This window comes from Pleurodeles waltl, chromosome 5, assembly GCF_031143425.1.
Source record: "Pleurodeles waltl isolate 20211129_DDA chromosome 5, aPleWal1.hap1.20221129, whole genome shotgun sequence".
In the NCBI taxonomy this organism is placed as follows: domain Eukaryota; kingdom Metazoa; phylum Chordata; class Amphibia; order Caudata; family Salamandridae; genus Pleurodeles; species Pleurodeles waltl.
The window spans coordinates 889538006-889561036 of record NC_090444.1 but is presented as its reverse complement, the minus strand read 5'-3'; the positions used below and the strand labels follow the sequence as shown (position 1 = coordinate 889561036).

The following is a 23031-nucleotide window of genomic DNA, read 5'->3' as shown; positions in this document are numbered from 1 at the left end:
AGCGACGGTTACAGCCCTTTGGGGCCCTAGGATGAAGGACCATTGTTTAAAAGTGTTTTTCGAAATAATGCAAATTGGAGGTATGATGTGTCTCTAAATTCCCCATGACTTTCCCGGAATCTCGGAGCTTGCCTAAGTGAGTTGGGTATGTTCTCGGCATTTTAGTATGCGTGGTGTAGGATTTGTGCTTGCTCAGCTTATGCATATTGTAGGTGATTTGTGAAATTTGTGTGGATTTAGGCCAGGTAATGTTGTTTCAGTAGGAGTGGGCGTACTCCGCAGTATGAGAGTAGGGAAGTCGACGAACTTCATGTGAATGTGGCGCTTTGTGCTAAAAAATTATCCATGTGGTTGTTGGTGATGTACGGACTGGTCTAAGACTCCAGAGTATATTAAGAAGTGTTTGAAACACTTGTTTTATGTTGTAATTTGCGCGGTTTAATAGGTCAATCGGGTGTGATTGACAAGTCGAGTTTCAGTCAAATTGTGCGTTTGAAACCTTCGATGGAGATTTGGCAAAGTGCACTAGAACAAACCATTGACAAGTCGAGAGTAGGATTTTCGGGTCGAATTCTGCTTGCGAGTCCGGGAGCTGAGAAGGAGAGAGTAGCGGCCGAGGCTTCAAGTGAAATCTCTGTAAAGTTCTGAAGTGATTGTGTTACCCTTCCTGTAGTAAACAGGCAAATTTGGGTTTTTGTTGTTAAAGGTGCTCGCAATATATTGCATTAGTTTTGTGTGAGGAGGACAAGCAGCAAGACTTTGTCAGCCGCAGAGTGTTTTGAGTGTGACGTCATTTGAGCAGCGCTGGGATAGGTCAGTTGCTGAGAGGGATCGCACACGGATTGGCAGCCGTCTGTGATAGGCAATTGGTTGAGAAGGTAGGCGAAGAGTGTTCTGGGGATTAAAGTAATTTCCTGATTAGATTCTAAACAAAATAAAAGATGCAAAAATTAGGTTTTTCAAGCCTTTAAAGTGTGCTTTGAGGGGAGATACATTCATTACAGCGAGTGTGGGGGAGCCTACACCGCCTGAGGGTACTCCAGCTTATATCGTAATGGAGGAGAAGGGAGTCAGACATGTCTTTGGTTAAAGCAGTGGTGCAAATTGACAGAGAAGGAGGGATGTTTGGCGTTTCCGGAACAAGGAACGTTTAATATAAGAATTTTGGAAAATTTGCGATTGATGATAAGTGTGCAAAAACCGCCCCCAAGACCAGCTCAGTATGACGCATTATCGGTCTGGGATTTAATGGCCATACAGCAGAGGCAGCAGAAATTTATGAGGAGAATGAAAAGAGCAGAAAAGACTTTAGCGGAAGCTAAATGGGACAATGAGACCAAAATGTGGAGAAGGGGGATAGCTGATGGAATTAAGATGTTTCCGGCAATAACCCAAGAAGATGAGACACAGGGAAAGAAAGCCACTTGTAAGACAGACAAGGGCTCTAGTAAGCCAAAGGAGACTCAGAGGTCTTGGGCAGATGAATATGATTCAGACGATGAAGAGTTTCTTAATCAGCTGTTACATGATCGCCTGCCACCACATGCCATAAATTGTAATGTACAGAGCGCACTAGTGTGGGTTCTGAAGACCTGGCACAAAATAAGGGAATCACGAGTACAATGCAGACAAGTGATACAGTTTTGATACAGAATGGTGTCAGTGTACCCACTGCACCAGATACACAGATACATTTGCAGCCACCACAGATTCAGAGGCTCTATCCTGATGTTTCCGTATTAGAGACAACTACGAGTTTGATGGTGCCGCCTGATCCAGTATACACGAAATCAAAATTAGTGCAGATTGAGCCAACTCTGCAATTGCTGCCCCTGTCGCAGCAACAGATGGTTCCGAGTTACACTTCTGTTGCAGGACCGCAGTCAGTAGCTACAGTACCCATGATGAATAAAGCTATGGGAGTTAATTCTCCACAGGGTTTGGGAATTGGACAGTCATCAGCTGCTATATCACTGCCCATTACTGTTGGTCCACCAGTACCGCTGTATGCGCAAGCTAAGCCTGGCGTATGTGACCAGGGAGTAATGACCCAAGAGGCAATAAGAGGAGGGTCTTGCAGGGAATGACACAGGGAGGACAAACAGCCGAAAGGTCTAGATCCTAGTTGGACTTTAGTCCGATTGGGGTTCCTTTGGAGACGATTGTATTGTATTGTATTGTAATCGTATTTATATAGTGCTTACTACCCCTGACAAGGCGTCAAAGCGCTTTTCGGTGAGTAGCACGCTACTCTGGAACCCAACAAGAATCAGTGATGGATTAGTATCGGGAAATAACGAGTACAGTTTTAGTATTATTATGAGTTAACTTGAGCCGCGGATATGAGAGTTTGCTAGTTAGATTGACTGGAGTAATGGAGGGGTGGAGGAGGAAAGAAATCCAGAAGTGTTAATTGGGAGTATATCCTTAATTTACTCAGCCCAAAGGCTTGGGATGAGTAAAGGGGTATGGAGAAGGGAAGAGTACGTGGAAGGGTTAGGGAGAGCATAGTAGCAGGGTGAGATAAATGCGGGAGAATTTAGTAGGGTTGTGTGGGAGGTCACGGTAGTAGAGTGAGGTTTGGTGAGTTAGATGTGGAAGCGGAGGAAAGAGCTTAGGCAGAGATATTTAGGAGATGAAAGTAGTAGAAAGGATTTGGGATGAGTCAGAGTGAGAATGGAGGATAGTTTGATAGAGACATGACATATGATGATGGGTAGATAAGTGTGATAAGATGAGAGCAGGAATTCATAGATATCTAGTATAACAACCCACCCAAGAGCCATGCAATGACCCACGAACGATGAGGAAAGCAGGGTTAGGAACACTAACCCCACAGATAATGAGTACAAATACGAAACAGACACCAATGATGCAGTCTGGAAATGTCTTGTTGCAAGGCTTAACAGCGCAACAATTAAATGAGTGGTTAGATAAGCTCAACACTCCGCAGACTACTACAGTGACCGCAGAGAGGTCAGAAAGGGAAGAATACCTGAATTTTGTGAGACTGGGTGTAGAAGCCACGGACCTAGTGGAATGAACAATGGGGGTGAACAGATTAGAATCATACACGGAAGCAGAATTGAGGTATCTGTGCCCCAAAGTAACCAAAGAAGTGAGCAAGGTGCATCAGAGGTTGGCAAACCTAGTAGACAAATACGGCATAGACATAGCAAATACTAAGCATTTGAAGAGGAGCTATAGGTTAGACTTTGAGCCTAAAGATTTTGATCACATTAGATCTACTGGAATGAAGGCACACCTCAAAGAGATACTGCAGAGTGCTCAAATTTGGGGAGCATTAGAGAAATGGGAAGGCAGATGGGCAAAGAAGAGAGATAAAGAGAAAGGTGATGGCCCGGAACCAAAGCAGGCGAAAGCTACACCAGACATGGGGACAATAAAGATGTTACCAATGAGAGAGACAGCTGGAGGGGTTCTAGTCCATGTACCGTGGTCTAGGGGAGACAGCCTGTCATTCACAAATGATTATCCCAGGTTGAGGGAGAAGCCAATAGAATGGTACCAGCAGACGGACAGGTTTGTGAAGCTTGCAAAACGTATCTGGGAAGACTTGAATACCCTTTTTGAGATTATAGTTCCCGCTGACTTATGGTTTGAGTGCAAGAGGGGTGTGGATTGTCCGACAGAGGAACCAGCAAGGGACAAGGTTACTGGAGCACCATCTTCTGAACTGATGAGGTATTATCACAAAGTGATTGAGGTTTTGAAGCAGAAAGTGTTGCCAAAGGTGACTGATTGGCAGAAAATTGATCGAACACCACAGGAGGGCAAAGAGTCAATACACGCTTACTATGAGAGGTTGTTGAAGGCATTCAAACACTAAAGTGGCACTGAGGTCATAGAACCGAAAGATATGAATCACCTTGTCTTCAGATTTGTTGAAGGACTGTGACCAGAGATTAGCCAGATGATTAAGAATCATTTGATCTGTTGGCAAGCGAAGCCGATTGATGAGGTGTTGCAGTATGTGAAATACTGTAGTGACGAGATTGAATTGAAGCAGAGAAAGTTGAAGGAGAAGGTGATGGTGATGCAAATTAAGGGAGCACAAGCAGGGATGCAGGGAAATGGGATACAGCAGATGGTTCAGCAGCAACCGCAGGGAACTGGAGTGTTTCAGGCACAACCGAGAGGTCGAGGAGGTTTTGTGAACCGTGGTCCAGATATGAATACTGTTGTGGTTCAAAATGATGTGCAGGGGATGAAAAAGGTGTCACCATGTCATGCGTGCGGGGCGTGGGGGCACTGGAAGCGGGAATGCCCAATGGTGGTGCAGGATGGTGTTCAACAAAGCAATGATATTGTTACATTTCAAAATGTGAGGGGTCCAAAAGTGAGGGGCCAAAATCCGAACATCCAAAATAACATGGTGCAGATGCAGGGTCTCCAACCCATGCAACAAATGCAAATGCCACGTGTTCAACCAGCACAAATGCAGCAGGCACAACAGCAGATTCTCACGGTACCTAGACAGCAAATGCAGATACCATTAGCTCCAATGGGACAGCAACAGGTGATGCTTCCTCAACAGGTCACAGGTCAAGCAATGAGTCAAAAAAACACAGTACAGCGGTTCCCATTGCGTGGTGAGGATAAAATAAACTATGAATGGTCAGATGATTGTTCAGATAGTGAGGAGTGCAGGCTTGCAGCGTCCCTAGAAGTATATCAGAGGGGACCTTATGTAGAAGGAAAGGTGATGGGTCATAAGGTTTCATTCCTAGTTGATACAGGAGCTACACGCTCTACAGTCAGAAGTGCAGAGGTTCCGAAATTGCCACTTTCGGGGCGTACCATAAGGGTGGTAGGAGTAGCAAATCAGTTCCTGACAAATCCGATTACAGATCCAGTCCAAGTCGAGATGGGTACTTTCCAGGGATTATATAGATTTGTAGTCTGTTACTTGAGTCCCGTATCCCTACTGGGAAGAGACTTACTGTGTAAAAGAAGGTGTTTGATTACCTGTTCCAGTGAAGGGATTGAGGTGCAGACAAACAGTGATGATGAAGGGGACGATGGTCATATCTCAGAGTTAGAGACGGAGACCGCAAATGAAGACTACCCTTTGATAACCCATTCCCGATGTTCACAGTGACTGATTTACCTTTCGAATTACAGGGAACAGTGACAGAAAAGGTGTGGGACTTAACGGGAAAAGAAGTGGGACTAATACAAGGAGTAGAACCAGTCAAAGTAGAGGTAAAGCCAAATGCAGTGTTTTCCCAGGTACCGCAGTACCACATGGCACAAGATGTTCTTATACAGGTGACGCAGATAATTGCAGACTTTAAAAAGCAAAGTGTTGTAAAGAAAGTGATGAGAAGCCCGTGTAATTCACTAATAATGGGTCTGAAAAAGCCTTGTGGGAAAGTTCGAATTGTTCAAGACTTGAGGAAAATAAATGAGATTGTGGTAAAATGTTGCCCCATAGTGCCGAATCCAGCCGTGATCATGTTTCAGGTTCTGTGTGATGCAGAATGGTTCACAGTTGTGGACCTATCTCAAGCATTCTTTTCGGTGCCTCTTCATGAGGACAGACAATTATTTTTTAGTTTCAAATTCCTGGACAAGGTTTAAAGTTGGTGTTGAATTCCTCAAGGGTTTTCTGAATCACCTTCCATCTTCAATCAGATACTGAAGAAGGATTTGGAATCATTAGAACTGCCTTTCAGTTCGACTCTAGTACAGTATATTGATGATTTGTTAATTGCGTCCAGAACAAAAGATGACTGCAGGTATGACACAATTGCCTTACTGAACCATTTGGGAAAGAATGGACATAAAGGGGGTAATTTTGACCCTGGCGGTACAAGACCGGCAGGGCTAAAATGACGGAAGCACCGGCAACAGGCTGGCGGTGCTTCCTGGGTCATTACGACCGCGGCGGAAGCGCCGCGGTGGCACCGCCGGGGCCGGCGGTTTTCTGCCACAATGGCCCCGGCGGTAGTAATCCGCCAGGCATTACGACTCCCCGACCGCCAGCCTTTTCCTGGCGGTTTGAACCGCCAGGAAAAGGCTGGCGGTATGGGGAGTCGCGGGGCCCCCTGACAGGGCCCCATGCGGCTTTTCACTGTCTGCTATGCAGACAGTGAAAAGCGCGACAGGTGCAACTGCACCCGTCGCACGGCCGCAACACAGCTGGCTCCATCGGGATGGCGGGCGGAAACTCGGGATGTCGAAATGGGCACTGCGGTAGTGCGGCCGCATTGGCGGCCGCACAGCGGTTACAACTTGGCGGGCAGCAATGTTGTAATGAGGCCCAAAGTGTCCCCAAAGAAGCTGCAATACTGTCAGAAAGAGGTGAAGTACTTAGGTCACCTGATTGAGAAAGGGTCGAGAAAAATATCCAAAGAAAGTGTGACAGCCATATTACAGATGAATCCCCCGACAACTAAGAGAGACGTTAGGATGTTTTTGGGAATGGTGGGCTACTGTCGTCAGTGGATTCCCAACTTCTTGATTATCTCTAAACCTTTGGTGAGATTGACTGTTAAGGAAATTCAGGATGGCCCGGGTGCCATAACCATGTCCGTGAAAAAAATGAAGGCATTCATGGAACTGAGGGAAAGCATGTGCAGGGCGCCAGCTTTAGGTATGCCTGATTACACAAAGCCTTTTGTACTGTTTTGTCATGAACGTGATGCTTGTTCTTTGTCTGTCCTGACACAGGTCCATGGAGGTGCAAACCGCCCAGTAGCATATTTTTCAGCTACTTTGGACCCAGTCGCAGCAGCCTTACCGGGTTGTTTGCGTGCAGTTGCAGCAGTTGGTCAAAGCCTCACTCAGTGTGAGGGTATAGTGATGGTACATCCTTTAACAGTAATGGTCCCACATTCAGTTGAAATCCTGTTGACCCGAACCAAGACGCAGCATATGGCAAATGCAAGATTAACTAAGTATGAAACAATTATATTGGGGTCACCCAATGTGTCACTGAAAAGATGTACTGTGTTGAACCCGGCAACTTATTGAAAATGCAGACATTGATGATGCTGAGGAGGTAGAACATGATTGTCTTGAGGTAACAGATCTGTGCACCAAACCGAGACCTGATATTAAAGATACCCAAATGGAAGTAAATTATTACATTATCTTTGTTGATGGTTCATGCCTGAGAGACGCAGTAGGAGTATTGAGGGCTGGATATGCCGTGTGTACAATCACTGGTATCTTAGAAGCTTCCTGGCTCGAAAGAGTATACTCTGCTCAAGTGGCTGAATTAATTGCTCTTACTATTGCATGCCACGCAGCTGAAAACTTGAAAGTCACTAATTATACTGACAGCAGATATGGATTCGGAATTGTACATGATTTTGGCCAGTTGTGGTCACAGAGGGGGTTCCTGACCTCTTCTGGTTCACCAGTGACAAATGGCGAGAAAATTAAGGAATTGTTGCAGGCGATTCAGTTACCTCTTGAAATTGCTGTGGTGAAATGCAATGCTCATGTTAAGTCACAAGACTTTGTGTCAATGGGAAATGGATATGCAGATCAAGTCGCAAGGTTCTGTGCATTGAATTGTATATCGTTTCAAGACCAATGGGAATTGTTACCTGAAACTGAAAATGAAAAATTCTCAGGGTATGCATTAAGGGTGGTTGACACACTGGATGAGTTAAAATCATTGCAGGGACGTGCCAGTAAAGAGGAGAAACGTTCCTGGTAGAGAATGCAATGCGTACAGAGATCTGATGACTTATGGGTTTCAGAGGAGGGGAAAATGGTTTTGCCAAACAGTCTTTTGTCACAATTTGCTAGGTTTTACCATGGTGAAGCACATTTTGGGAGTGACGCAATGATCAGGTTATTCAAAATCGATTGGTTCAATCCAAAATTCAGCCAAGCTGCAGAAGTCATCTGTCACAGGTGCATCATCTGTCAGCAAATGAATGCTGGGAAAGGGACCATGGTGAATTTGAGCCACGTTGGGAGAGCAGGAGGTCCATTTAGCAGAATGCAGATGGATTTTATTGAGATGCCTGTGTGTGGAGGTCTGAGATACGTGTTGGTGACTGTGTGCATTTTCAATCACTGGATTGAAGCTTACCCTACACGTAGGAATGACAGTCTCACAGTAGCGAAGCTGCTGCTTAGGGATTTAATACCACGTTTCAGGTTTCCGATCTCTTTAGAATCAGATAGGGGAAGACACTTCGACAATGAGGTGATTAAACTCTTGTGTGCTGCACTGAACAGAAGTTGCCTCGTAGCTATCGCCCTGAAGCATCAGGATTAGTTGAGCAGCTGAATGGTACCTTGAAGTTGAGAATGGCAAAAATGTGCGCAGCTACCAATTTGAAATGGCCAGATGCATTGCCCTTAGTGCTGATGTCAATGAGAAACACACCCGACAAGAAAACAGGACTGTCTCCTCATGAGATTCTTATGGGCCGAGCTATGAGATTGCCCGCAGTGCCTGCAAATGTTCTTGTGAATATCACGGATGATATGGTGTTGGACTACTGCAAGGGTCTGGCTGACGTGGTCCGCTCTTTCTCTCATCAGGTGGAGGCTATCACATTGCCACCGATAAGTGATCCAGGTCACACCCTGAAAGCCGGTGACTGGGTTGTTGTCAAGAAACACGTGAGGAAGTCGTGTTTGGAGCCACGTTGGAAGGGGCCATATCAAGTAATACTGACAACTACTACTGCTGTGAAATGTGCAGGTCTTCCAAATTGGATACATGCCAGTCACACAAAGAAGGTGACGTGTCCAACTGATGAGGAACTTGAAATGTCCAAAACAAAAGCTGCAGAGAAGGAAGTCTCAGGGCCGGAGAGTAATCAAAGGGGAACGGAGACTGAAGGAGAGCTCACTGAGAACGGCTTAATCACTCAAACAGTAAACGAGATCCAGAGGGGTGACAGTGAGCCTATCTCAGCTGAGGTAACAGGGGAACCGGCACAAAGAGAGGTTCTCCCAGAAGCAGACGGATACGGGTTTGAAGTTGAGCCCATAACTGACCCTGAAGGCGAAGGAGGTGAGGTGGAAGGAGGTCAGAGTGTTCAGACTCCTCCTGCGCCACTTGCAGACCCATCAAAAGAAAACACCGTAGTACAAGAGGAGGGCACTGTTCAACATCCCGAAGGACCGAGCGGAAAGAAAACACTTAAAGGAGATAACTGGCCAGAGCCACAAGCTGCAAAGGAGAGAGTGATCCCTAACGAAACAATAGAGGAAGAAGTTGACACAACCAGGAAAGAAGATCTCAGTGAAGGAGAGTTACAGGGTGATCGCAAACTGAAAAGAAAGAGAGTTGCAAACAGGAGGTACGCAGGTCCTGAATGGGCGTATGCAACATCAGCTGAATGGCAACAAGAATTCTTGCCATTCTGTTTTGATCGAGAAATTCCAGGTCTATACTACGGCACCTGAATTCAACCATAGAAAGAGACTGTGTTAAAATATGAAAATTGAATAAAATTGAATAAAGAAAGAAATCTGAGAAAAGAGACTGATAACTTACCGGATGTGACACTGATAACCTGAATTGACTCTGAAAAACCGATTATGACAAGCTGCTAACCTGATTTGACAAAGGGTCCTGGGAGTGAGTGAAACGCTCTAAATACTTGCTAAGAGGAAGAGACTTTGCGCAAAGAAAAAAAAAAAAAGAGCCTTTGGTCTACCTCAAACTTGATTGTTTTATCCTATTCTGCTCTCTGATTCGTTATAGATCATGAGTAACACTAGAGATAATGATAGGGGTAAGGTGTATGGTTGGTTGAGTGCTATTTTGGGTATTGCGTGCGTAATAATAATTATAGGTGTGATTGTGCTAAATGAGTATGTTGACACAATGGATGCAAAGAATTGCTATGTGTGCACAAAGATTCCTTCGTCAGCACAAGAAGGGGTTACTTACCATAGTCTGCCACTTACATAAGGAATAAGCTGTAGTTTGCTATTAACGAGATTCTATGATCAAGAACATGTTCAATACTTCTATTCTAATCTAGACTTAGTGTTTTCTTTTATGCCTGTAATTGAGTTTCTAAATAAATTAGCTAAAGAACATAACATAAAATTAGTTAGGGTTTCTTTGAGCCGACACTGACATTTGGAACAGCTTATGCGCACCACAATAATCTAACCTGCTTACTAATGCCTGTAGAAAAGAGCTTCTTAGATCACACTGATGATAGAAGAAAAGCATTAAAGGGAAGGCTAGAGAAGGGATTAGAAAAACAAACGTTTGCAAATGATTATGCTTATAGTGCAATAAAGACACAGGGCAAATTAGCTATAGATGCATTACACGTAGGAAGGCTTTGTATATATAGGCCAAAATCTGAGCATGACACTTTATTTGTGGGAACAAGTGAGTGCAGGCATGTGTTTTTGTTTCAGAGTAAATGGATGTTCATGTTAAATGGACAGGATTCAGCGATCCCTGGGATCTATAATATATGTGGACTTAATGCTTATTACCGTCTTCCAAAGGGATGGTACGGGACATCTTATTTGGGAATAGTTTTCCCAAAGATCTACCAAATTGATGACTTAAAGCAACTTCCTAAAATGTCTGAATTACATCATACTAGACAAAAGAGAGAGACAGCGGCTGCTGTCGTAGGTGACATATTTGGAGCCATAATTCCTTCAGTGGGGGTTATCTTAAACTCCATAAAGATTCGAAAGTTGTCTACTATTGTGGATAACATGCTGACAAACTTCACAGGGGCTATACTCCTGATGGACACTAAACTTGCTGCGGAGAGGGCTATGACTCTTCAAAATCGGCTTGCTTTAGACATTCTTTTAGCGAAGAGTGGCGGAGTCTGTAAGATGCTTAATGAGCGCCACTGTTGTGCATTCATTCCTGATAATAGTAATACGATTAGAGGTATGCTTACTAACCTAACAAGAGATAGTGCAGATTTGAAGGAGCTGAAGGAACCTGAAGTTTGGGAAAGGGTTGGAAAAGGAATTACCAAAGTAGGGAATTGGTTTAGTAGTATTTGGAACGGGGTACTTGCAAAAATATTAGGGGGTATGTTGATTGTTCTAACTTGTTTATTTGGACTATGGTTATCATGCAAAATTAGTAAAATAATTAAAAGAAATTTGGCAAAACACAATAAAAGAAAAGAAGAAAAGAAAAAGAAAATGTTCAAAGAAATCTGGGAAAAATCACACAGGGGAGAAGAATTTGAAATGCGTGGCCTAAGAAAGTGAAAGGTTGTGAAGGGAAAGGTTTTGTGTGATGACAAGTGTCATCAGAGAAGGGACTGAGGGAGCGTAGCACTTATACTCAAAATGAACATGAAATGTTTATGAACGAATGCATAATAATGCTGCATAGAAAATGTATTAATGTGTTATTGCTAGACACACGCGCTTGAAATGTGCCCACGGGGAGTGGCCACCAATGTAAACAATGACTAATGAAACTGACTAATAATAATGAAAATTAGATGTTAAAGTATGATTTTACACTAACATTAAGGGTTATATGTTAAGGTTTTTTGCTAATAAATCATTAGGCCTTAGTTAGCATGAGTCGAGGCCTAGCTGCCCGGTTTTCATATTAAATGTGTTTTTCTAACGTGCAGTGTGCTGACTTGCTGAAGGACATGTACTCGTATTTTTCCAAAGCTAAAGGATGAATGTAACCATAGTAGATCTGTTCTCGTGAAATTTGACTTACTAGAAGAACCATTTTTTGCTGAATGCAACACTGTAGACTAGTTACAGGTACAAGGTCGCCTGAACTGGTACAGACAATGGACCTACTGACTGAAGATGCGAGAGGACCACGAGAGCATGAAATCATACTGGACATTCTGCCCGCTGGAGACGTCAATCATAAGAACCAATAAACTACGTGAGAACTGTTATGGGGCGACAGAATTTGATACTAACACTGTAAACCCATTGGATGAAGATAGTGGGGTGCCAACCCTATCCAATCAGGAATCAGGGGACTGTACAACAGAAAAGGGATAAAAACCTTTGACACGAGGAACCATTAGGAGATGCCATTGCGAACTTTTGCTATGACCCAGACACTTTGTCACTCTGCATAGAGACTTTGCTGTTTGGTTTTTCAAACCATCTTTGCCTTATCTTGCCCAGTATATACTTTTCCTCCTTATGAGGGAAGTGTCCCTTCTTACCCATCTTGCTGAATTACCTGGCTGATGGCTAATCAACTGATGTCCTGAGGACGAAGACTGAATCTGTATGCTGACCCATTATGGAGGGTAACTATATGATGATGAAATTGTAATTGTCTGATTGCCTTTCCTTTCTAGGTACCAACTGCTTCTTTTGACAGGGACCATGGTTAGATGTTTTCCAAATTTGTGTTACCAAATTGTTTTGCATGAAGCCCAACATGCCAATGCTAATTCGAGGTTAGATAAGGGGTTCACAGAAACTGACACAAATAAACAAATGAATGGTTCAATGCTTTGTTGAATAATGCTCTAATGATACTCTGCTAAGGATAACCCATGTTGGCGTCGTGCTATGTTCTAATGTTTGTGATCTTTGCTTTGATGAAATCTTATTCGAGTTGCCATATTATGACAATGTTGATGTGTTTCATGGTTTTGAGACAAATAAACTTGCTAGTAGAACTGTAATACATAGGGAATAAACATCACAGAATCGTACTAAACTGGTGTGGTTATTCATGACTGAAAGGACATGGTGATTTCTGAGTCTTATTGATGACGTTATTGACTTGTTGATTGACATGTTGATTAGTTATCTAGTCCTAAGGTGTCTTCAATCAGGGTCAAAAGATTCATTGGCCTAAAAACGAGTCCCAGAGTGAGTAAAACAACCAGAAAGGGACGCGTTAACAAGGCTATTGGCTCCTACGTAATGAATCAAAATCAGTCGCCGTGTAGAGCACCAATTGTCATCCGTAGTCAAAGAGACAGGTTTTCAAAGTAAATGTATCTGCAAAAGTGAGAAAGTGATAGTGAGAGCGGTTAAGCTGGTGTAGGGAGGTATTGATTTGAACACAGACCGGCTCCACAAGCTTCTCTCAGGGCACTTGAGACTGGGTACTTCAGACAGGCGGCAGCCACAGCAGCCAGAGTCAGGTTAAGAATGTGAGCTTCTGACGTCTTTAGGAACGCACATGTGAAATCAGTGTTTACGACTCGGATGAGACAAGAGAGAGGTTATCAGCTGACGTTTACAAAAAATAGTTGGAATGACTGAGACACCTTGTACTTTGTAGGTGGTTTTAAGGTTGAGGTCGGGAAGCAGACCTTGTATATGTTTGTGTATGTACAAGCCTTTGAAAGCACTTAAAAGGAGAATGGATCAAATGTGTAATTAGAGTAAAGAATTTTTCAAGAAATGACAATATTGACCCATTACAGTTCAATTTGCTGCACATGCCATACATCACATGTTAGGACTGGGCACGCTAGTTTCACTTGTGCTAGAGAGTGTGCATTTGTGAGGAACTGTGAGTGTCTTAACTGCAAAGTTACTTACTCTTCTGAATTGGAATTGCTGAAATTACATGTTTATGTCACGTCGAGTAACTGGAGCCTGTTCAGGGAAAAAGCTATGTGTGAGTACCTAACAATGCGAACTAACAGAAAGTAGCATTTGTATGTTTTGTTATGCTTTTAGCACGAAATGCCGGATTCGCACTGCCATAATGCGAAAGGAAATTATGCAAATTTCGCACAGCCACCGTGCTTGAACCAAGTGTAGCAGACAAGAGTCTGAGGCAGCTGGATTGTGGCAGAGTGTGAATAACCCCCAACCCTTAAACGAGATGATTGATAATGCTACTATATCTTTCTGATGCCGTTACACTAAATAAAACATGTCACAGCAAATGAGTTCCCTTCTTATCATACGGGCACCTGTACACACTGAATACCTGCAGAGTGATGCGGCTTCTATGTAGTTGTATCTAAATGTAAAGCACAGTTCAGTATTAATAATGCAACACAACTAGATGGTAACACAGTAGTGTTTTGTATTTTTAATAAATGTCAAGAAAACAGAGACATAAAAATAATGATTCTGTTAAGGATAGATTTTACTCAAAAGCAAATGCTCAGAACTTTAAACCGAAAGCTACAATCTCGGCGCCAAGTAACACCAAGACAGTTTAAAATGCATGGGGCTACTTCTTTACATCTTTGTGAGACCTAAGACAATTAAAGATATTACAAAACAGTCACATTCAAAACTCTTGTAATTAATTGTGCGTTTAACGCACTTAAAAACAACACATTCCAAATATAAGTTAAAATAATAATATAAAGCAATACATAACAGTGATGCTGCAGACACGTAATGAATGCAGAAAGTCAAAAAAGATATATGAGAAACTATAGGTTTTGCTGTAACAATAAATAGATGGAAATCATTATGTGCTTGACGTGCTTAATTTTCATTGTATGTACTTCTTTTCTGCAGCCAACTGTGATTAAAACTCAGCAAATGAAGCCATAACCAGAAATGTTCGAAAGTGTTAACTAAATCATGAACAAATCAAGGCCACATTAGAACCTGAAGCGTTCAACAAGAAGGTGGTTTAAGGATGTACACTTACCCAAGGTACACAAAAGTGAAAAAGAATAACAGCATCAAAGACGACATGATCAGCCAGCCATGGATAAACTGTTTATAATAAAGGAAAGAAACATGTGTTGATCTTCATGTTAGGACAACAAAAGCATTACATAACGACTGGCAGCGAAATCAACCAAGCAGGCCTGATACTTGCGGAATAAAGTTAGATTTGATTTAAGTGTAGCTCCTCTTCAGATCGGTAACTTCCACAGCAACGCTGACATGACACCAGGACCCACAAAACTGACCAGAGCAGCTAACAAAGCCCAGACAATATTGTTTATAATATGAATCGCCATCTGATTCCAGTCAGGCATCTGCCAACAGGGACTGGTTCCATGGATGAGGCAAAGGAGGGAAGGAATGAAACCAGTGTTTCAAGATACATTACTGATTCTTCTAATCTGAACATGGGTTCAAATGACTGGTGATTTGCTGGAAATGATTAATTAACAGAAGTACCGTAAGGAGGATCTTCTCAAATACGATGTTTGATCTGGAACAGAAGTTCTGGAGATTTCACAGTTTTGAAAAAGGATATCCAGCCCTCGCAACAAGAGTGTGAGAATTTGTCCAAGTTATTCCTGCAAAAATGCTTATGATCATTGTTCTCATTTCCTTGTGTCTAGGTTAACACGACTAGAAGTTAATCTGCCAAAGAAAGTGCTAAATTCTCCATAATATCAGAAATAACATACACTGGATCAATGAAATATAATATCTGGTAATGGTAAAGAATACCACACCTATAACATGTGAGAATTTTGATTGTACACAATTGACTATAAGAGACCAAAAAGACCCATGATCCTCACCAATTCTGTCAAAAAATGTGAAACAACATTAAGCAAAGTAAAAGAACGAAAAATGAATAATGAATGGTAATAAGCAATGCAACTCATGGTTCTCTTTAGGCCTTGTGCAATTAAAATAAACTGACCACTAGTTTTAAAGAAAGTGGTGGAAATCAAAACTTGACCTGGAAAGATCAGCTTGCAAAAAATCACTGTCAAGTATGCAAAAAGGCCAGCAGAGTAGCCAAGCACAGCCACTATTCTAATCATATTCATCTAGACACTGCACACAAGAGTTATTTACAATGAATTAACCAATTCAATAGCGGGGAAGCTAAACATGTATGAAATTTCTCAAACATTTTGATACAACCTCAGTTTATGCTTTTAGAAAAAATTGCTGACTTAAATGTGAAAATCAATGGTCAGGGAGCACCTTTCAGGGCATTTGCTATTGTATGAACAAAATCACACAGAATTTCGCTCTTTTGAGCTGGTGTCTCCTACTCATGTGAACAAACGTTATGTTTTTTATAGGGAGAGAATCACATAATAATACAGCTGAGGATTTGAAACGTTAATCCTATTAGATCCGTCTGCAGCTTTTGACACTGTGTGCCATTCCATTCCCATTACAGCCTAAATAAAATTAGCATAAAAGGCCAAGAATTAAAATGGTTGAAGTCTTTTCTATCTAACCACAGTCAGGTGGTCTCTTCATCCCCTTTTATGTCTAAACAGGTTAAACTGCAGTGTGGGGTTCCACACAGTCTTCCCTGACCAGACTCCATTCAAAGTATATGTTGCTTCCTTAATCCATCTTGTCAGAGCCTATCATCTGGATATAATGATGTATGTTAATGATACCCAGATTATGAGATTCAATAGTGATGCACAACAGTCACAATCAGCGTGTACCTACTGTAGGGCTAAAGTTGCCAATTGGATGAATGAAAACAGTTAAAAACTAACTTCTCAGAATATAGAGATTTTGCTTGTGGGAGGCCCTCCCTCAGTTGTCAGAACTATCCAGTAGTTGCCAACATCTTTAGGGGAGTACCCAACCCCTGTAAATTTTGTCTGTAATTCAGATTTATATTTGAAAACAAACTGAATTTTTCAGTGCAGATTGTTAAACTGTCTTACTCTTGTTTTCTTCATTTGAGGCAAATGTGAAACCCAGTTGTCCTTACTACCATCTGAACACAGAATTGCAGTTTATAGATGCCACTGTGTATTTGAGGTTGGGCAACTGTAATTATCTGCACTTTGCCATTTTAAAGTATGTAACATATCAATTGTTGATTATCCGAAATACAACTGCAAGAGTTTTGCTGAATTTTCCTCGAAGGATATCAATCACAGATCATCTTGACCAATTACACTGGCTGTCAATTGAGCAAGGAATTATGTTCAAAGTTCTTATGATTTACAACAAGGTGATTTATGATCCTTGTCTTAAATTTGTTAAAGATCTGATTCAGATTCATACTCGACCTTGGAATGTGCACTCTTTATTTACCTGCCTTCTAACCATCCCCTCAATCAGAAACATGAGACAAAGAGGATGCTCCTTCTTTAATGCAGCGTCTTTGATGTAGAATGCTCTCTCTCTGAAACTATGTGTGAATAATAATCACCTGGCTTTCAGGAAATTACTAAAAATACACCTGGGCAAATCAGTATGAATAAGGAAATGGCGACATGTCATCTTATTAATGATTGCACACTAATAAATATTTAAACATAACATAATATTTATATTTAAGGGGAAATCTGGATTGTAAAGAATGAGCGTCAGTGGAGACTGAAAGGTAGTTACTTTGCCGCCTCTTATAATAACATTCTAGTATTGCATCATGGCCAAGATGGATCATATCAAGTGCTCCCATTGTTATGCATAGCAAAGGAGAGAGGGTTACATACAAGGAGAGGAGAGTACTCATTCTCAACTTGTACCCACAGCTTTTAGGTCACGCCTAGACAGCACGCATGCGCTGTCTGGAAGAAATGCTGTATACACTCTATGGGCTTTAACCACGCCCACTAATGCCATTCGTTCTTTGTTGTGCTTGTCTTAAATGCTTCCTTTTTTTGGTGCATTTTTCTAAATGTCCCTCCTTTGTCTGCTTAGTTCCCTCCCAGGCGATTTCACTACACGAACATTTTTGTTGGCCATCACACTACATTCATGCATGTTCACGCTTCCTCCTGTTACAGCATGTGATGGTACCTCCTCCCGTCTGGGCATTGCAGCCTTAGTGTTCTTTTGGTTGTCCATAGCAATGTGTTCACACCACACCAGTGAAAACACCATGCTTAGAAAGGCACCAAAGGTTTTAGATTTCTTTTGTTCTTGTGCCTCTGCTCGGGTATACTTAATTGATTTTTTCCAAGCCACTTTTCCCTCCACTGCTGTTTTAGAAATAATTGGTTCTGTGTTTGGCAGACAATCACTCATCCACTTTCAGTCTTGCTCATTCTAAAGTCCTCTAATCAGTGCTGCTAGCTGCTTCTCTGGTCCCAGTGGTAATTCCTCAATTCTTAGTCCTGTAGACAATGCTGCAGCTGCTTCTCTGTTCCCAGTGGTAATTACTCATTCTAAGTCCTCTAGACAATGCTGCAGCTGCTTCTCTGGTCCCAGTAGTAATTCCTCATTCTTCGTCCTCCAGGCACTGCTGCTAGCTGTGTCTCTGGTCCCAGTAGTAATTTCTCATTGTAAGCCCTCTAGACAGTCCTGATAGCTGCTTCTCTGGTCCCAGTGGTAATGTCTCATTCTTAGTCCTGAAGACTATGCTGTAGCTGCTTCTCTGATCCCAGTGGTAATTCCTCATTCTTAGTCTTGTAGACAATGCAGCTTCTCTGGTCCCAGTGGTAATTCCTAATTCTAAATTCTCTAGACAGTGATGCAGCTGCTTCTTTGGCCCCAGTGGTAATTCCTCATTCTTAGTCCTCTAGGAAGTGCTACTAGCTGCTTCTCTAGTCCCAGTGATAATCCCTCACTTTAAGTCCTCCAGCCAATACTGCTTCTCTGGTCTGTCAGTAACTCCCCCATTCTAAGTCCTCTAGGCACTTCTGCAGCTGTATCTCTGGTCACAGTAGTAATTCCTAATTCTTAGTCCTCTAGGCATTGCTGCTAGCTTCTTCTCTGGTCCCGTCAGTAACTCCACCATTCTAAGTCCTCTAAGCAGTGCTGCAGCTCTGTCTCTGGTCACAGTCAAATACTTCATTCTAAGTCCCCTAGACAATGCTGCAGCTGCTTCTCTGTTCTCGTCAGTAACTCCCCCATTCTAAGTTCTCTAGGTAGTACTGCAGCTGTGTCTCTGTCCCCAGTGGTAATTCCTCATTCTTTTTCCCCTAGACAGTGCTGCAGCTGCTTCTCTGGTCCCGTCTGTAACTCCTCCATTTTAAGTCCTCTAGACAGTGCTGTATCTGTGTCTCTGTTCCCAGTGGTAATTCCTCACTCTTAGTCCTCTAGACAGTTCTGCGGCTGTGTCTCTGTTCATACATCCACTACACTCCAAACCAAAACTTATAGGTGAAAAGCAATGTAATTTGGAACAAGATTAGCTCTACCTCTCACAAATGCAAGACCTATTGCACTGCAAATGCTTGTTTAGAGTGGGGGTTAGCAAGATCCAGCAGAGACCTCCGTTGTACAGGCATGAACATATCGTCCCACCTGGGGACAGGCTAGATATTTCACACTCCTATAATGACTTGTAAAGTGTACATCTGAAAACCTTGGGGTGCTTTGTTACGCCACAGAAAGCAAATATGTTTGAATTGGCCTCCCTTCCCCATCTCAAATGGAAAACATAGGGGCAGTAACTGAGAGATTTACAACAGGAGTGGATTATTTCCTGCTAAAAAGGGGACTCGCGAGAACACCCAAACTTACAGATTTTGAGCGGTTGACCTTGAAGCCAGTAATTCTGTCGAAATCCTGAAGCTGTCTCACAAGTGTCGCAAATGAGTGTGTGGGGTCAGTTAAGAATCATAAAACATCATCTGCTAACAAGGGCAATTTATAAGCGGGTGACCACAGTCACCCTTGGATGTCTGGGTTTGAATTATTTTTATGGGCCTTATGTTCAGACAAAAAGAGGCAGCGAAAGTGGAAAACCCTGCAAAGTGGTATGGGTGAAGAACAAGTTACTTACCTTCGGTAATGCATTATCTGGTAGAGCTTCTATCTAGCTGCAGATTCCTTACCATGGAATTTCCTGGAGTTAGCTTGGAATCTGGAATTTTTTGCTAAGCAGTACCCTGCGTGCGCTGTTGGGTGGCGGCGTTTGGATCCGCATGCGTCGTTCAGCTCCACGTGGCATTGTCAGCATAGCTGGAGCCGCCTGTGACGTCACAGTTGCCTAAAAAGACATGACCCCGGCATGTGTACGTCAGTTCTTTTACCCACAAACTTCCACAAAAGAGGAGCAGAGTCATGGATAGCATCAACAGTTCGTCTGTGCAATACTGGCGCCCTAAAAGAGATAAACCTTAACCCTACTAGGCATATCCGTACAGGAGGGAGGCATGGGTGGGAGTAAGGAATCTGCAGCTAGATATAGGGGGTCATTCTGACCCTGGCGGCCGGTGGCCGCCAGGGCCACCGACCACGTGAGCACCGCCAACAGGCTGGCGGTGCTCCCACGAGCATTCTGACCGCGGCGGTTCAGCCGCGGTCAGAAGCGGAAAGTCGGCGGTCTCCCGCCGACTTCCCGCTGCTCGGGGGAATCCTCCATGGCGGCGGAGACAGGATGGCGGTAGGGGGTGCCGCAGGGCCCCTGGGGGCCCCTGCAGTGCCCATGCCAATCGCATGGGCACTGCAGGGGCCCCCGTAAGAGGGCCCCACTGTGTATTTCAGTGTCTGCAATGCAGACACTGAAATACGCGACAGGTGCAAACTGCACCCGTCGCACCCCTGCAACTAGGCCGGCTCAATTCTGAGCCGGCGTCCTCGTTGCAGGGGCATTTCCTCTGGGCCGGTGGGCGCTCTTTTGGAGAGCGCCCGCCGGCCCAGAGGAAATGTCTGAATGGCCGCCGCGGTCTTTTGACCGCGGTGCGGTCATTTGGCGGCGGTACCTTGGCGGACGGCCTCCGCCGTCCGCCAAGGTCATAATCACCCCCATGGTCTCTACCAGATAATGCGTTACGGAAGGTAAGTAACTTGTTCATCTGATAGAAACTTCTAGCTGCAGATTTCTTACCTTAGAATAGATACCCAAGCCATAACCTCCTGGTGGTGGGCTTCGGATACCTCTACCTACACTAAAAAGTCCTGTAGGACTGAACAAGCAAAGTGTCCCTCTCTCCGTGCCTGATTATACTGGCAATAATGTTTTACAAATGTGTGCAAGGATGCCCACGTTGCTGCCTGACAGATATCTAGGACTGCTACGCCTGAGCTAGCGCAGTGGTGGCAGCTTTGCCCTTGGTAGACTGAGCCCTCAAGAGGCTGCTTCCTGGCCAATGCATAGCAGATCTTGATGCAGAGAACAACCCAGCGCGAAATGGTTCTTTTCTGCACTGCCCATCTCTTTTCTGCTCCCAGGTACCCCACAAAGAGTTGGTCATCCAGCTGGAACTCTTTTGTGCAGTCAAGGTAGAATGAGAACGCTTTTATTGGGTCCAGCCAGTGTAGTCACTCCTCTTCTTTAGAGGGATGCGGTGGAGAAAAGAAGTTGGGCAGTGTGATATTCTGACCCAGATGGAATGGGGTCACCACCTTAGAGAGGAAAGAGGCACAAGTTCTGAGAACCACCTTGTCTGGGAACTTACTAAGATATGAAGGCTTAGAACAAAGTGCCTGCATCTCACTCACCCTCCTGGCGGATGTTAGTGCCACTAATAAGGCTGTTTCGATGGTGGGCAGCCAGAGCACACATAAGAAATGTGAGGACCAGATTTAAGTCACATTGGGGCATAACAAAGGGCGTAGGGAAACATATGTACAAGCCCTTTGAGGAATCTATGTACAATGAGAGATTTCAAAAGTGAAGGCTGATAAGGTAGCTGAAGAAACGCTGATAAGGCAGAAAGATAGCCCTTGAGAGTACCCAAGGCAGAACCCTGCTGGGCAAGGGATAGTACAAAGAAAAGGATACCAGAAAGAGAAGCAGAAAGAGGATAGACCTTTCTGTACAATAATACACAAAGCGTTTCCAACAGCAGGCGTATACCGTTTTAGTGGCGGGACGCTTGGCTGCCAAAATAACTTTAAAGACTTTGGGAAGAAGGTCAAAAGCCATCAACTGTCACCGTTCAATCTCCACACATGTAGATGCAGAGTTGACAGGTTTGGGTGGAGAACCTTCCCCTGCTGCTGCGACAGAAGATCCTCCCGAAGAGGCAACCTTATTTTTAGAAGCTCGGGATACCAAACTCTTCTTGCCCAATCCTAAGATTACTTACGCCCGGCCGTTCTTGATCTTCTTGAGAACTCTGGTAAGAAGTGGTATGGGCGGAAAGGCGTACAAGAGGCCTGAATTCCACTTGTGAGGAAATGCGTCGTAGGGCGACTGCTGCCTTGGAAACTCCAACACGCAATACTGCTGACATTGTGCGTTGTCTGTGGAAGCAAACAGATCCAACCAAGGCTTCCCCCACTGCTGAAAGAGTCTTTGCTCCACCTTCTGGTGAAATACCATTCGTGATCCACTAGGCACCGATGGCTGAGTTTGTCCACCCTGGCGTTCGCAGAACCTGCAAGGTGTTGAACCTCTAGGGTTATGCCCTGGTGTTCCAGCCAAGTCCAGAGACGCAGGGCCTTTTGACAAAGAGTCCACGACCTCACACCGCCCTGCTTGTTGCAGTACCACATTGCGGTGGTGTTGTCCGTGAACACCTGCACTATCTTCTCAGGAAGAAATGCCTTCAAAGCCAGTCAGACCGTCCGGAGCTCCAGTAAATTGATATGGAGTCCAGATTCCGCCGGAGACCAGAGACCCCTGGTCTCTGCCTCTTCCAGATGGCTCCCCCATCCCAGAAGTGACGCATCTGTCACTACTACTGTGAGATCTGGCTGGGGAAGAGAGAGGAGTCTCAATCGCAGTTCACTAACCATCACTACAGGTTTTTTGTAGTTCCCTCCAAGATCTGAACCGTGTTGGTAAGATTTCCCTGATGCTGCACCCACTGGAACTTCAGGTCCCACTGCAGAGCCCTTGTATGCCATCTGGCATGCTTGACTAACAGGATGCATGGGGCCATGAGTCCCAACAGCCTCAGAGTCTGTCTCACCGAAATCCAGAACAGAGGCCGAAACATATGTATTATAACCTGAATATCCTGAACTCGCTGCTCGGGAGGACAAGCCCGAAACTGCACTGTGTCCAGAACAGGGCAGATGAAAGGGAGCTTCTTGAGAGGAAGTCAGGTGTGACTTCGGCATGTTTAGAGTCAACTCCAGCGAATGCAGGAGGTTTGCCTTCGTCTGAAGGTGGTTGCCGAGAACCTGGGTTGTAGGAGCCTTCAACTGCCAGTCGTCGAGGTAGGGGAAGACAGAAATCCCTAACCTGCGCAGATGAGCTGCTACCACCACCATCACTTTGGTGAACATCCGAGGGGCACTGGTGAGACCGAAGGGGAGCACGACAAAATCAAAGTGCTTGTGGCCCACATTGAACCACAAGTAGCGCCTGTGGGC

General features: G+C 44.0%; 1 protein-coding gene across 1 annotated transcript in view; it reads right to left on the bottom strand.

The window, feature by feature from the left end:
* The window catches only part of PSEN2 (presenilin 2), a 354458-nt gene that overhangs the window by 121726 nt on the left and 209701 nt on the right, over window positions 1–23031 (bottom strand). Inside the window, exon 5 of the mRNA XM_069234995.1 lies at window positions 14570–14637. Within this exon, the coding sequence (XP_069091096.1) occupies window positions 14570–14637 (68 nt within the window). The remainder of the gene's footprint in view (window positions 1–14569; window positions 14638–23031) is intronic.